At 33.9% G+C, this 17,543-nt stretch overlaps 1 protein-coding gene across 1 annotated transcript in view; it reads left to right on the top strand.

Annotated features, from left to right (window-relative positions):
• Positions 1-17,543, top strand: part of si:dkey-233k19.3 — a 188,511-nt gene that overhangs the window by 74,157 nt on the left and 96,811 nt on the right. Inside the window, exons 43-48 of the mRNA XM_087286860.1 lie at positions 1,314-1,464; positions 2,445-2,576; positions 2,918-3,091; positions 8,691-8,895; positions 15,556-15,721; positions 15,806-15,908. Of these exons, the coding sequence (XP_087142986.1) occupies positions 1,314-1,464; positions 2,445-2,576; positions 2,918-3,091; positions 8,691-8,895; positions 15,556-15,721; positions 15,806-15,908 (931 nt within the window). The remainder of the gene's footprint in view (positions 1-1,313; positions 1,465-2,444; positions 2,577-2,917; positions 3,092-8,690; positions 8,896-15,555; positions 15,722-15,805; positions 15,909-17,543) is intronic.

Here is a 17,543-nt window from a genome sequence, read left to right as displayed (position 1 = left end):
GTGATGGGTTGCAGCTGGAAGGGCATCTACTGCATAAAACATATACTGGAAAAGTTCATTTCGCTGTGGAGATCCCAGATTAATAAAGGGACTAAGTGAAAAAGAATGAAAGAATGAATGAATATGTTTTAGTATAACTCATGTTAGTATACAAATAAAGCTACAAAATTATGATTTAAGATCAAGTTCTAAGGTTTTGCGTTTGGGGGAAAGAGTATTTAGTGTATAAGGTTTTCTGTTTCAGATAACATATTGTTAACAATATAAATAAGGTGCATTTATATTCAATGAATGAACTATGAGGATAATAATTCTACTGTATTGTACCCATTAAAAAAAAGAAAAAAAAAACTTCATTAATTGTTTATTGAACTATTATGGTATTATAAGGGTATCATGGGGTGTAGGAAAACAAATAAACCATTTTATTCACAGTGATTCACATTTGTGATGGATTAAAGGAAAAGTTCATCAAAAAAGAAAATTTGCTCATCATGTACTCACCCCAGAGTGGTTCCAAACCTTTAGCGTTTTTTTATTTTTATTTTTATTTTTTTAGCACAATGAACAATATTTTAAATATGTTAAATGCTATTGACATCTATAAGAATTCAACATATATATACAGTTGAAGTCAGAATTATTAGCCCCCCTTTGATTTATTTTCTTCTTTATTAAATATTTCTCAATGATGATTATCAGAACAAGGAAAATTTCACAGTATGTCTGATAATATTTTTTGCTATGGATAGTCTTATTTGTTTTATTTCGGCTAGAGTAAAAGCAGTTTAAATGTTAAGGTGAAAATTATTAGCCTCTTTAAGCTTTAATATATTTGTTGTATAATATTTATTGTTATACAATAACTTGCCTAATTACCCTAAACTACCTAGTTAATCTAATTAACCTAGTTAAGCCTTTAAATGTCACTTTAAGCTGTATAGAAGTGTCTTGAAAAATATCTGGTCAAATATTATTTAGTGTCATCATGGCAAAGATAAAATAAATCCGTTATTAGATTGAGTTATTAAAACTATTATGTTTAGAGATGTGCTGAAAAATATATTTTCTCCATCAAACAGAAATTGAGGTAAAAAGTAAACAGGAGGGCTAATAATTCAGGGGGGATAATAATTTAGGGAGGCTTATAATTCTGACTTTAACTGTACATGTGTGATTACCGGTTACATTTCCCAAAATATATTTTTCTTTTGTGTTGAAGAGAAGAAAGAAACTCAAACAGGTTTGTAACAAGTGAAGGCTTAGTAAATGATGACATGAACTTTCATCAGCTCTTATTCATCCGTGTCTAGGTCTGTTACGAGTTGGATTGATCGCAGAGAGAGACAAACTGAGAGAGCACACTTGACCATTCTGTTTGACAAATACATCCCTCGCTGTATAGAAAAAATGAGAAGCTCCTTTAAGACCATCATTCCTATTCCAGAGAACAGCATGGTTCAGGTACAGTACCACACATATGCCCATATTTAATAATTCAATATATTATGAAAATAAATGTGCACAATATTGACATTGTGGGCACTTCAAAATACAGTGGATAATTATTGGCTCTTTAAACGCTCTTTTTAAAACATTCAGATTGTTGTATTTTTCGTGGTTGTTCGACACAGCAGCAAATGCTTGGAGCTCAACAGCTATTTTATTTCAAACAATAACATTTTAACGTGTTAATGTGACCAATGACATAAAAAGAATATTCTGTGACTATTTATAAACTTTTTATTTGTTAACTCATACTGTAAGTGAAATGAAGTCAATGTAATGACAAATACAGAAGCATCTATTATTATTAGGTGATTTAAAAAAAAATAACATTAAAGCCCTATTCGTTTTATTAAATGGAGTAAATTGTTACAATTCAGTAGTATTTTCAGTAGTATTTGTGAATTAACATATAAACAGAATTTTGCCATTTCTCACTGTTGATTTTAATGCTTTACATATCATCCTTTTGTAATTTAATATCTTCAAAACATTAATTTACTCTAGCATGTGTACATACAATAAAAAATTACATTCAGTATTTTTTGGTTATTATACCTGTTAAAGTAACCTACTTTTGTAGCTAAAACCTTTAAAAAATATATGTTAATTAACAGTTTACATATTTTCAAAAAGTATTTGAAAAGTGTTTTCTGTTTATTCACAGTTGTGAATTACATTATGGGACTTTGATCTCTGCTCTATGTTTAATGTTAAAAGTTTACAGTGACTCTTATTGTCATTTAGTTTGAAATAATATAACGTATATGAAATAATACATAGAGAAATAAGTCTGTAAAATAACAGAATATGTACTGGCAGTTTATTACAAGGTTTTTGTACCGTAATATACATCACCAATGCAGGCAATGCATCACTTATAGGGGTACTAAACTATTATAAACATTCAAATCTTCACTCACATCTCTCTCTACCAGACTATGTGCTCCCTGCTGGATTGTCTGTTAACTCCTGAAAACATCCCAGCGGATTCTCCAAGGGAACTGTATGAGATGTACTTTGTTTTTGCCTGTGTGTGGGCTTTTGGTGGAGCAACCGTCCAGGATCAGGTATTTATTATATATATTATATATATATATATATATATATATATATATATATATATATATATATATATTTTTTAGGAATATAAATTTTAGGAATATAAATTGCATAAAAATACACTTTTTTTGTGAAATTGAGCGAAGTTCTCCTTTAGAAATAGTAAAAAATAATTAAAATACATCTGATATGATTTTGTAAAATATTATAAATATAACAAATTATAAAATACAGCACATCCATGCATGTAACAGCCAACATAAATCACTGTAATAATATGAATATAATTTTAATGGTTACAGTACTTATGTTTGTATGATATGTTTTTATTTCTTGATGGATCAAACAGCTTCATGACTATCGGGCTGAGTTCAGCCAGTGGTGGATCAAAGAGATGAAGAGTGTGAAGTTTCCTGTCCAGGGCTCTGTGTTTGACTTCTGCTTAGATCCTCACTCCAAACGCTTTGTGCCCTGGACCGACAGGATACCTGCTTTTGAGATGGACCCCGATATACCTGTACAGGTGAAGCCAGGATAATCTAGTCAAAGCCTGATTCAAGTGTTCTCTGAAGTTGTGTTGTCATGATTTTGAAATATGTGATCAAGAGAGCTAAATGGATCTTAACTAAAATTTAGGAAAACACATGCTATTAAAAAAACACTAGCAAATTAAGAACAGGGGTCCGTTCTTCATACCTCGCTCAATTAGTATAAGATGATTTGGCAGATCCTGGATCTTCTAATCTTGATAACTGATCTCTGGCTAATTTGGTTATTCAAACAAGTTTGCAAATCAGATTCAAATGTGGATGAACTGATCTGAGACTGCTGCGTATGTAGTGAAGGACAGATCTATCGATCCTCGAAATCATTATCAACAATGCAACGATTGGCTGATGGCACAGCGGCTTAATGACATCATCTGATTTATATTCAATTATCCTTCTGAGCAAAATTACATAAAATTCTTATAAAAGTTTGTTAAATATGATACGCAATAACTTTACACCTTTGTTGTGGGCTGCAGGCTTTACACTTTCATGTGTCAAGAGTGTTTAGCAATTTATTTAGTTTTATGCTTTAGATCGGATTTTAAAGTTTTTACGTTTTTAAACCAGAGCACCCGGAGGAAATCCACACAGAAACGCCGTGGCTCGAACCAGCAACCCAGCGACCTTTTTGCTGTGAGGCTACAGCACTACCTACTGGGCCACTGCGTCGCCATTTTAATTCATTTTGCATCGAAACATTTTTTTGATATCATAAAAGGTGTTTGCAACTTTTGCCAAGCATATAATCACCGTAATTTTAGCAGTCAAAACCTGTGCATGACTGCATAAATTATTATTAAGTCATTGATTCATTTTCTTTTCAGCTTAGTCTCTTTTTAATCTGGGGTCGCCACAGCGGAATGAGCCACCAACTTATTCAACAAATATTTTACACAATGGATGCCTTTCCAGCTGCAACCCATCACTGGGACAAACAATCAAACAAAAACCAGTCGAATATTGTGCATGTCTATTATCATACACAGATTGTACTAAAGGTGGGTCGATACCTTAAAATAGTACCTGTTTGTGTCTAAAAAGTCTATATTAATAAAGGTTCTCTTTGATTCTCTTGGGGAGAACCACCCTGTTTTTGTACTGTGCAGTTTTATATGTATATAAACATAAATATTATAAGTTATTTAATATTCAATATTATTAATTATTATAAATAATAAATGTATATTCATTCATTCATTTTCTTGTCGGCTTAGTCCCTTTATTAATCCGGGGTCGCCACAGCGGAATAAACCGCCAACTTATCCAGCAAGTTTTTGGCAGCAGATGCCCTTCCAGCCGCAACCCATCTCTGGGAAACATCCACACGCACATTCACACACAGACTCATACACTACGGACAATTTAGCCTACCCAATTCACCTGTACCGCATGTCTTTGGACTGTGGGGGAAACCAGAGCACCCAGAGGAAACCCACGCAAAGGCAGGGAGGACATGCAAACTGCACACAGAAACGCCAACTGTGCCAAGGTTCGAACCAGCGACCCAGCGACCTTCTTGCTGTGAGGCAAGCACTACCTACTGTGCCACTGCCTCACCCATAAATGTATATATAATATTTTATTATTATTTCACTGTTTTCCCAAGTGTATGTAACACTTAAAGAATGAAACGTTCCTAGATCACATCAAATCTTCTATAAACAAATTGAGCTAATCCAGCTAATCGAGTTATCCACGTACGAAGAACGGACCCCAGATTTACAACGATTTGACAGCAAACATGTTGCAAATCCTCAGAATGCAACAAATTAAGAAAACACACTGTACATTCTCACAACACAAAGAAATTAAGAAAACACGCTGAAATCTCTTACAACATATGCAAATAGCACGGAACACAACAGTATTGTTTCAAGGGGACCAAAAAACCTGATGGACCTGGCTGCGATTTGTTTATTGTGCCGTGACTATTGCTCAATGAAGTTGTACAGTAGGTGATGTAGAGGTGAGTTTTTTGTTTATTTTAACATGCTGATTACACAATTCCCATTCTATTTTACTAGCTTAAATAAATAACCTAAATAGCAGGGTCCTTCACATTTTTTGTGTCCCCTTAAAACATTTGCATGTGTTGTAAGAAATTGCAGTGTATTTTCTTAGTTTGTTTGCGTTGTGAGGATTTGCAACACGTTTGCTGTTAAACCATAGACGATCTTTTCTTAATTTGCTGTTGTTTTTGTTTTTGTAATTGTGTGTGTTTTTCTTAATTGCAGTGTTAAGCTCTATCAGTCATTGTACTGAAAGTCTACAATATAGTACCTTAAATGTATCGATACTCTGTATTATTTTAAATACCACCGGGAACTTTTATTGTTTCGAATTATAATATATATATATTATGTCTTAATTTATTATTTTGAGTTACACTGACCAATCTAGAAAATAATATAACATAAAGGTAAAATGAAATCATTTGTGGTTTGTGTTGTTTCAGCCTTCTGCATTCTAAAGAATTACACAATTATTCATTTTAATGTAATATTAACTAAAGAAAAAAATAGGAAAAATGGTAACACTTTATTGACAAAATTTGAAACATGCATGAAGCTTGAAATGTGCCAATGAAAACTCATATAAAGAAACAACACGTCTTTGGTGTTTGTGATTTTGCTTTTGGAAAGACAGCGTAGTAGGTTTTGCTTAAGCACAAAAAACAACAGATATTGTACTATTTCAAATGTCTTAATTTGACACATATCGAAATATCAATCATCTAACTAATAATTCCATTTTACATATACAGTAGATGAATACACCCTGAGCTTCTTTACAACACATTATATGTCTTTGTGATCCACTGAGAAAATGTACTCTGACGAGAAGCACTTTAATTTCAGAATAATGGCATGCTAATTTAGCGCAGTTAGTGCATTAGAAAGGGTCAGTGAGCAGATACAGAGAAAACAGCCTCCCTCCATCATAAGCTGAACCTGCAGGCACAGGAGTTTTGGATCTGATTACCGTTCAGAGTAATCAGAATTATGTGTGTGTGACAAAGAGAAAGAGAGGCCATTGTGTCTGTTTTTATACTTGAAAGATAAAGACGTGATGTTGATAATAGGGTAGTCATAGTGATGAACTGGACCTACAGGTTTGTCGTGTCTCATTGTAGAACTGTGTTTATAAAAGTTCATAAAAGTTCACTCGAAGTGCTCATGCAAAGTATTGCACAGAAATGTTTTAATTGTGTAATAGCTCTTTATTCTGAAGGCTTCCACGCATGAGTAATTGTGATATACAGTACACTCATCCGCCACTTTTATTAGGTACACCTTAGTACCAGGTTGGACCCCCTTTTTTGCCTTCAAAACTGCCTTAATTCTTTGTGGCATACATTCAACTAGACACTGGAAAATTCCTCTGAGATTTTGGTTCTTATTGACATGAAAGCATCACACAATTGCTGCAGATTTGTCGGGTGCACATCCATGAGGCAAATCTCTCGTTCCACCACATGCCAAAGATGCTTTATTGGATTAAGATCTGGTGACTGTAGAGGACATCTCAGAACAGTTAACTCATTGTCATGATCAAGAAACCAGATGATTTGCACTTTATGACATGGTGCGCTATCCTGCTGGAGGTAGCCATTAGAAGATGGAAACACTGATCATAAAGGGATGGACATGGTCAGCAATAATAATGCTCAATTGGTACTAATGAGCCCCAAATGTGCCAAGAAAATGTCCCCCACACATTACACCACCACCACCAGCTTGAACTGTTGATACAAGGCAGGATGGATCCATGCTTTCATGTTGTTGACGCCAAATTTAAGGTTGAACGTGTTGTGCATTCAGAGATGCTCTCCTGCATACCTCGGTTGTAACGAGTGCTTATTTGACAGCTGGAATCAGTCTGGCCATTCTCCTTTGACATTAACAAGGCATTGGCACCCACAGAACTGCCACTCACTGGATATTTTATCTTTCGGAACATTCTCTGTAACCTTAGAGATGGTTGTGCGTGAAAATCCTAGTAGATCAGCAGTTTCTCAAATACTCAGACCTGTCTGTCACCAACAACCATGCCACGTTCGAAGTCACTTAAATCACCTTTCTTCCCTATTCTGATGCTTAGTTTAAACTGCAGCAGATCGTCTTCACCATGTCTACATGCCTAAATTCATGGGGTTGCTGTCACGTGATTGGCTGATTAGAAATCTGTGTTAACAAGCAGTTGGACCTAATAAAATGGCCAATGAGTGTGTGTGTGTGTGTGTGTGTGTGTGTGTGTGTGTGTGTGTGTGTGTGTGTGTGTGTGTGTGTGTGTGTGTGAGTGTGTGTGTTATATATATATATATATATATATATATATATATATATATATGTATATATATATATATATATATATATATATATATATACACACACACACACACACACACTGTTAAGAGTCAAAATCATTTGCTCTTTTATTATTATTGTTGTTGTTTTTTCACAGTATTACTTATATTTTTATTTTGGGGAAAGTCATATTTGTTTTATTTTGGCTAGAATATTTTTTAAACCATTCAAGGTCAATATTATTAGCCTATTTAAGATTTTTTTTTTATTATGTACAGAACTAACCCTTGTTATATCATGACTTACCTCATAAGCCTAACTTGCCTAGTTAACCTACATTTAAGAAAGTTAAGCCTTTAAATTGCACTTTAAGTTGAACTCTACTATCTTGAAAAATATCTAGTAGCATGTGACAGTATGTACTGTCATCATGGCAACGAAAAAAAAACTGTTATTAGACAAAAGTTAATAAAACTTTTATTTCGAAATGTCTTGAAGAAATCTCTCCCTTGAACAAAACTTGGAGAAAAATATAAATTAATTCAAATTTAACAGAAGGACTAATAATTATAATAATTGATTTTACAATTAAATAACTGTTTTCTATTGTATTATCGATTAGGTTTTTTTTTTATTATGGAAATAATCTTTATTATTATTATTATTATTATTGTTTATTTTATTTTGCTGTCATTATCCATTATGCAATGTTGCATGAGCCTTCAGAAATTCATCAAATTTTCTGTTATTATTTAAGCAATAGTATATTCATTGTGAAAAATATCTGCTGTATAATAAAAAGTGAGCCTTTGCTATTACTTTTGATCAATATATGCATGCAGAGTAAAATTAATTTCCTAAAAGAAAGAATGTTAGTGTTTAAACTGTGTAGGTATAATTTTAATACTTATACAATTTATAAAATATAAAATGGTGTATTTTCCAGTGATGGGTTGCAGCTGGAAGGGCATCCGCTGTGTAAAACATATGCTTAATAAGTTGGTAGTTTGTTCCACTGTGGCAACCCCAGATTAATAAAGGGACTAAGCTGAAAAGAAAATGAATGAATGAATGAAAATGGTGTAGTATTATTTTATACACTACATTAATGAAATATAATAGTTTAACAATAACCAATTGATTGTTTCTTAATTATCATTACAACATTATTATTATTATTATTATTATTGTTATTATTATTATTAATATTATTAATACTTGAATAAACTTTTAAATGCACTGTGTTTTTCCTCTTTGTCCACAGGCTGTGTTAGTGCCTACAGTAGAGACAGTCAGACTGCAGTATTTGATGTCCATGTTGCTGAAGGCGTCTCAGCCGGTCATGCTGGTTGGCGGAGCAGGAACAGGGAAGACCGCCGTCGTCAAGAACCTTCTGGAAACACTACCAGAAAACTTCATAACGGCTAAAGTTCCTCTTCATTTCTACACAACTGCGTTAATGCTACAAAGTGAGTGTGACGGCAGATATTTAATTACTTTTTTCCTGAAGAGAGCGAGTCGACAGATGTGTAGAACAGCACCTCCCAGTGGTCCGTATCATGATTTCAATACTAGTGGGTTAAAGGGTTTGTTCAACACCAAATTAACATTCGGTGATCATTTATTTCTGCCATTCCAAAACCATGAGATCCTATCAAAGCAAATTATTATATTTTAAGTAAATCTGAAAGATTTCTGTGTCCTTATGGAAAGTCTGTGTACCAAAAATCTTAAAAATATCAAAAAATTAGTGGTTTAATTTTAAGACTTCTGAAATTTGTGATCTAAATTTTACTTCATATTGTATACAAACTGGTATTAGTGGGTGATGTTTACAGTGTTGGGATTTGGTTATGGAAGCTCAATTATGTTAGTTTGACATGCAAAAATCATTCATTCCTGAATATCAGCATGTTTGAACTTCTGTAAGAATGAGATTGGTTTTAGAGCTGATCAATGTTTGATATATATATATATATATATATATATATATATATATATATATATATATATATATATATATATATATATCATATTAAATGATTGTTTATCTTCAGAAGATTTAGTATAATCTGCTATGGGTTTATTTTTTTGTATTAGTTTCTGAAGTTTTTAGTTTTTAGATGAATAAACTTTTAATGAAGGGACAGAAAGGGTTGTGAAATATCATGACATTTTAAAAGGTCTATTCCATGCATTATGTATTTTTTATCCATGTCATGAAATATTATGGATTTTTTGTTTGTCATTTTAAATTTACTTTCCATTTAGCAGTTTTATATTTTCACTATAGCATTTTATTTTATCGCATTGTTTCATGTTTTGCCTATTGTTATGGTTGATTTTTTCCCATGTCATTTTATTTATTTCCTGTTTGTAAATTACTGTTTAAAACATCAAGCAGCATAGTTCAAGCAAAACAGTTTTGTAAACCCTGTTCACATTTCCGGGTTTCTCAGTAGCAGAAGTCGTCATAATTGGGAAAACTTTGAGTGCAGTGAATGGAAGAATACAACAAATAACTTTATCACAATCTTATTTGCTCAAAAAATAAAATAAAAACTCCATGATGTTGTTATCAAGACGTTCAGAAAAAGGGAAAAAAAAGTGTGAGACTGATGAAAGCAGCCAGAGGACAGAATAATCAAATTTACTGTAGTGTCCCATAGACACTGCGTAGAAATGCCTCGCATGAGTTAATTGGGTTTTTGGTAATTTGAAGTAGAGATCTGCATGGGACTAAATTTTAAATCCCGCACCTGCCAGCTTTTAGTCTAAACCTGACCAATCCTGATTATATTTAGCATTTGTTATCCTATAACAAGCTGTCTGTATAAACGCACACTCACACATAGACACACAGCACCAAGCGAGTGACACACAGACAGCAACAGCATCACACTCTCTCTCATTCACACACACACACACACACACACACACACACACACACACACACACACACACAAAGACAGCAACAAACAAGCTAAACACAGACAGCAACAAACAAGCATTACACTAGTTACCGTGCACTACCGTGCTTTATTTGGAAATTTATTCCCACGCCGCAAGAAATCTAGTCAGGTCCCGCAGCTCCAGCGGGAATGCAGGCCTCTAATTTGAAGCAAAGATAATATAATACATTCAGAAATGAATTTAATTTGATACCTTTTCTAAATATTAACATTTAATAAATATTAAAAACTTTTAAGGATTTAAGATGCTAGTGATCATTAAATGCATCATAACAGGCTTGTGAAACGGGTCCATTGCTGGACAGTGTTGAGTGAAGCGTTACAAAACAAATGTATTATAGTAATGTATTACTTTTTTCCTGTAACTCATGTAAGGCATTACTAACACATTTTCAGTAATATTTTACCCGGTGACAACGCAGTAGTGATGTAGGTGCTGTCGCCTCACAGCAAGAAGGTCGCTGGGTCAGCTGACGTTTCTTTGTGGAGTTTGCATGTTCTCCCTGCGTTCGTGTGGGTTTCCTCTGGGTGCTCCGGTTTCCCCCACAATCCAAAGACATGCAGTACAGGTGAATTGGATAGGCTAAATTGTCCGTAGTGTATGAGTGTGAATGAGTGTGTGTGGATCTTTTTCAGAGACTGGTTGCGGCCGAGAGGGCATTCGCTGCGTAAAAATGTGCTGGAAAAGTTGGCGGTTTATTGAGTTGTGGCGACCCTGAATTAATAAAGGGACTAAGCTGAAAGGAAAATTAATTAAATGAATTTTACTCGGTACATGTTCAGTAACGCTTGTGTTACAACAAACTTTTCGCCCGCAAGACAATAACAAATAAAAAAAAAACACAAGTTCTATTTTCTGTTCGTGATTAGTAGGAATGCTACTTAGCCCACAGTTTAATACATACCTCGTTTTTTTTTTACACGGTTTTCGGTTCAGTTCAATTCTCATGGCTTGACACTTGCATTTTTTTATTCTATAGGCAATAGATACAGTAAGAGGTTAAGGAGAACAAAGTAAAAAAAAATTTATTGGAATACTCATTTTGTTCTACTTAAAAGCCAAGAAAAGTACAGTAGTTCCTTGCGTATTGTATAAAAAAAACACTAAATCTAGAACATGTACAAACTGGAAAACGCATAAAATCCCACACTTTGAAAATAAACATACATGTGATGTTAATAAAGATAAATTGGCCTTTTTAAATAAACATATTTGTACTTAAGTAAACATAAATAAACCATCTTAATTATCTCGGTGCTGAAAAAAAATGCGACACTGTAGTCTGTAACGCGGATCGAGTGCTTTTATAAAATGACAAAAGCCCACATCTCCCAAAAACGGCTGCAAATCTTTAGCAACAAACAGCCGCACTTCCTTTGTTATTTTTATCTGTCTCTCGGGACCAGTTGGGTATGTTTGCTTTAAAGATTCAACGAGGGACTGTTGCTATTTGGAGGACTTTATTACCTTCTGCTATCCTGCCTTCAGACAGTGATATTGCTGGGTGATGGCACTGCAGATGTGCAGTCATGGTTGTACATGTAAAACATTGCTTGCACAGTTATTTTTTGTTCACTGTTTTTTTCTTTTATTGGCATTACACTTACCAGCAAAACCGAAATGTCCTCTTATTTGCTCAAAAAATAAAATAAAAACTCCATGATGTTGTTATCAAGACGTTCAGAAAAAGGAAAAAAAAAAGTGTGAGACTGATGAAAGCAGCCAGAGGACAGAATAATCAAATTTACTGTAGTGTCCCATAGACACTGCGTAGAAATGCCTCGCATGAGTTAATTCGGTTTTTGGTAATTTGAAGTAGAGATCTGCATGGGACTAAATTTTAAATCCCGCACCTGCCAGCTTTTAGTCTAAACCTGACCAATCCTGATTATATTTAGCATTTGTTATCCTATAACAAGCTGTCTGTATAAAAGCACACTCACACATAGACACACAGCACCAAGCGAGTGACACACAGACAGCAACAGCATCACACTCTCTCTCATTCACACACACACACACACACACACACACACACACACACACACACACACACACAAAGACAGCAACAAACAAGCTAAACACAGACAGCAACAAACAAGCATTACACTAGTTACCGTGCACTACCGTGCTTTATTTGGAAATTTATTCCCACGCCGCAAGAAATCTAGTCAGGTCCCGCAGCTCCCGCGGGAATGCAGGCCTTTTATAAAATGACAAAAGCCCACATCTCCCAAAAACGGCTGCAAATCTTTAGCAACAAACAGCCGCACTTCCTTTGTTATTTTTATCTGTCTCTCGGGACCAGTTGGGTATGTTTGCTTTAAAGATTCAACGAGGGACTGTTGCTATTTGGAGGACTTTATTACCTTCTGCTATCCTGCCTTCAGACAGTGATATTGCTGGGTGATGGCACTGCAGATGTGCAGTCATGGTTGTACATGTAAAACATTGCTTGCACAGTTATTTTTTGTTCACTGTTTTTTTCTTTTATTGGCATTACACTTACCAGCAAAACCGAAATGTCCTCACACCGCAGATTTGAAAGATACCAGCGCTTTCTCGTACTGTTGCCTCACTTCACCAGTGCTTCCTCGTACTGTTGCCTCAGGCTCACTTCACCGCCGCTCACCATGTTAAAGTGTGGAATGATGGTCAAGCTCCCCCTAACTTCTGAGCATAGTGATTGGATATTTACTTGCGGGGAGGAATTTCCTCATCTCAGCTCATGGATTTAGAGACACACACAGTCAATTCGGAGAGATATAAAACGCAGATATAAAAAAGAAAGTAGATTCGCAAGATGGACAAACGCGCACATTCACAAGTCAAGAGCGCATTCATGTAATACGAGCGAGCAAATTTTTTGCTCACATGCTGAATTCCTCTGTTCATGGACAAAACTGCTTGCAAGCTTTCAATATAAGCTGCTTGCGCACAAAACTTCGCACGAGCACTCGAAACACTGGCTGCTCACGGGAGAATGATCTGTTCTCACTCCGTCAGATGATGCAGACTCAAAATTTGTGCCTTGTGTTTCCTCTTCCTTTCGTGCTTTTGCTCTCCAGAGATCCTCCTGTTAAATTGGTCTTCCCAGAATGTTGATTTGGTTTATGTATTAAAATATAAAAATTATGGTAATAAGCCAAAAGCAGCAGAAATGAAGTTTCTCTCAGTCAGTGGATTAATTTAGTCTTTTTAGAGGCATATAGTCCTAGATCTCTGTTTGATCTGTTTTCTTTTCAAGCAGTTAGGCAATGTTTAGCCTATATGATCATTTCTATGGCCTAAAATGAGATTGAGGGGTTGGTCCTCTAATTGCACTTTATCTTGAGAAAGCTATGTTCATCATGCTGACTTTGTGCATGACAGTTTTGTGTTGTGAATAATTTGAATTTAAAGCAAATAAAATTATGGCAACAATAAGAAAAAAAAAATCTGCATCTTGTCATGGCATTGAAGGTTTCATATAGGCTAATATATCTAATATCTAATATGAAAATGCCCAAGCTGTTCACAGGTATTGCCAGATAATTACATTACCTCTACCATACTTTTAACAGACTTAGATAATTTGTGATTCTGGCTGTCATCCTTTCTTGCATTGTCTTGAGCCTTCAAGTCGCCAAGTATATATTGTTAGTAGCCTGCATAGGTCAGTCATTATGCTACATCTAATCGCTTTCTACTGGATGTAAAATGCTGTGCAGTACATTTGGTCATTTTAGAATTTTAAGTTGTAATTCTGCAGTCATTTTGGTGAAAGTAACTAAAAAGTAATATGAGTCATGTAACATATTGCAATTCTGAGACAGTAATATTGTAAGAGATTACTTTTAAATAACAGTAACAAGTAATCTGTAATGTATTACAGTTTGGAAGTAACTTGCACAACACTGTTGCTGGAAATAAAAGGAAGACAAATTTGACAGATTTAAGTTACAATGGCCATTCTGACGTGAAAAATGAGTTTGATTTAGTAGGTCATGTAAATTCAGGTTTTTAGTCAGTAAAATCGGGGAAAAGTCATGGAATTTGACTGAAAGTAGGTACCCTAAGAGAAGATTTCATTAAAATATCTTGATCTGTGTAGGTAAATATGTTTTAAAGCAATTTTTGGCACATAAATACAGTATAAATACATGAATAAAAAGCATTTTTTTCTCTTAATTAAAAAAAATGTTTTAATTCTAATAAATTTCATTATGCAATTAATTGCTGTGATAGCAAAGCTGAATTATCAGCAGTGATTACTTTAGTCCACAGTGTCACATAATATTTCAGAAATCTCTCAGATATTCTGATTTAGTGCTTGCTCATTATCGTTTATTATTGGTAATGGCAATAGTAATTCAAATTGCTTTACATAAACAGAAAAAACAGAAAAAAATATAAGAAAATGAAACAAAAAAAAATTTGATTAAAACCATTATAAACATATTAAAATGTGATAAAACAGGTCATAAAAGGATAAAAAATAAAAAAAAAGGCAAAATAGTGCGATCTGTCGGACATAGCTCAGTGCTACATTATTATTATTTAATTTGAAAAGTGCATGCTTGCTATGCTTGTTTTTTTTTTTAAGAATATGGAGTTTTAAAAATTTGTATTAAAAATAGAGTAACATTATACTGTAAACGTCTCTTCTTCAAAAAAAGAAAAAAAGAGAGAGAGAAATTAACCCTCAGTGTGATGACAGTTTCCATAATCGAAAATATAGTTCCATATATTTTATTTAAAATAATTAAAATATATGTTTTTCAGCATATTGAACTGATTTATGATTCTGAACAATCATGTAACACTAAATTTTGCTGACAAATTCAGCATCGGCTCCACAGAGAATAAAACAAATCTTAAAATATACAATAATTTAAAAATTATTTAAAAAATAATATTTTACATTCTGATAATATATATTTACAAATAACAGCTTTTACATTATTTTTTGTACCAAAAAAATACAAACTAGGTGAAGTTGCTTTTCAAAAGATTATTTGCTCCACATTTTGACTGCTAACATTTGTCAGCATTTTGCAACACCTTTATAGCATCTTAACCCCATTAGCATTAGCCACAAGGCTTCTTTAATAATTGTGTATTTTTTGTATTTACAGTTCTTCTGAAATAGCTCTTGATTTTGTTGTGATTTTCAGAGGAGATGGAGAAACCCCTGGAGAGGAAGGCTGGCAGGAGCTTCGCACCGCCGAGAAACAAGAGACTGCTCTATTTCATTGATGACATGAACATGGCAGCCGTGGACAGTTATGGGACGTCCCAACCACACGCTCTTATTCGCCAACATCTGGATTATCAGCACTGGTAATGTGACGACAGCATTTCTTTGATTTATTCAACAAATTTGTAACATCCTTGCTCTAACATTATTTGTTCTCTCGTTTCTAGGTATGACAGCCAGAAGTTAACAATGAAAGACATAAACAACACTGATTATGTGTCTTGTATGAATCCAACTTCAGGGAGTTTCACAATCAACCCCAGATTGCAGGTACAATATTTGAGATTCACCTGTAGGAGATTTTTATTAAGCATTTACAGGATTCTGCAACTTGAATTTTGTTTAATGTAATATTGTGTTTTTTAGTGCCACACAAGCAGGAATGACTCTTGAATTGATTCAAACTTTAAGGGGCACCTTCATCTTTTGTAAACTGTTTGAACAAAATTGTAGGTATTGTGTGTCCACAGTCATATTGGGGTGATATAAAAACAAAAAGTCTATTTTTTTAATTTCCTAATGTTAAAATAAGATCTATTCTTTACTGACACCATGTCAGTACAACGAAGATGCTTCAGTCCCGGTTTGTGGACTTTAAATCTGGTTTATTTTGTACATTAACATAATGAATATCCATACAATGGTGGATATTAACATGTATCCTGTTACATTTGCCCTGCAAAAACAGTTCAAAGTTAAATGTGTGCGCTGTGTGTGTATGTGCATAACCTTTGCAACAATATTGTGTGTGCCTCATCATTGCAGAAAGGCTTGAATTAACTCCATAACAAATAAATCAAATAATTATTGGGGAAGTTCTTACTGTTGTATTTCTCACAAAAATTACATGAGATCTACTTCCTTCATGTCTGTCATGGTGCTGTTTATCTAACGCAGCCAGAGATTGAGACAGGCTCATGGGAACGGTGGGCGGGGAGAACTAGCATTAAAGGCACAGGCAACAAAAGTAGCTACATAATGTTCAGAGCAGAAAATTCCAATATTCCAAAAGGTATAATATATAATCTGATGGGTGTTTTGAGATTACAGTTTACTGACACATTCTGGAGACATAAAAGCATTGTCTTAAATCTTGAAAAGAGATAAAATAGGTGCTGCTTTAAATAAAGAAAATCTAAATTTTACTATCTCAAAAATATTTTATTATAGTGCTTTTAAGTATATGTAACATAAACTTGTCATACACACTATATAGTTAGTATTTGCCAATATTGTTACCAGGGCTTGACATTAACTTTTTTGATGACCAGCAACTGTGGATAGTAGATTTCAAACATTACTAGCCACTCGCCATTTTCACTAGCCACAATTTTGTTGTTTGGAAAATATATTTTATATGAATAAATGAGACTTTGACATTATAAAATTACTTAATTTAGACATTGTGTTATGTCCACATGCCTCTTCATTCATTTGACTTTTTGTGTATGTTGTATATGAGCTTGCTTACTGTGCATGAGCAAATGAGTTGTCGCATCGCAGTTAGTTTTTATTTCACATGACTTTTTTGGGCTCAAATGAGGGATTGACCTAATTTATCTCTGATCACAGCAAAAAACAATAATTGTTTCTCAGCCACACATTTTAAATGTGTCAAAACAAGCAAAGTCTAGCTGCATATATATTTATTCAACAAAACTTTTCTTTTTTTTTAATTGACATTTAAAAAAGATCTATTCTCATGTATCTAAAATATGCACAGTAATTTGTTCTGGCTGAAGGTCCCACATCAGCAGTTAAACATAAATGGGGAGTTAATCTCATATTAAAGCAATGTTATTGTAAAGGATGATAATTAAAAAATGCAAAAGAAACCAGGCAAAAACACCTAATATTTAAAGGTGCAGTAGGTGATATGCCAAAATGCTAAGCAGTTAGCATATT

Source organism: Danio rerio, chromosome 16, assembly GCF_052040795.2.
Source record: "Danio rerio strain M-AB ecotype USA chromosome 16, GRCz13ab, whole genome shotgun sequence".
Lineage (NCBI taxonomy): Eukaryota > Metazoa > Chordata > Actinopteri > Cypriniformes > Danionidae > Danio > Danio rerio.
Note: the sequence above shows the minus strand (reverse complement) of the source record. Positions and strands in the feature narration are given on the sequence as shown.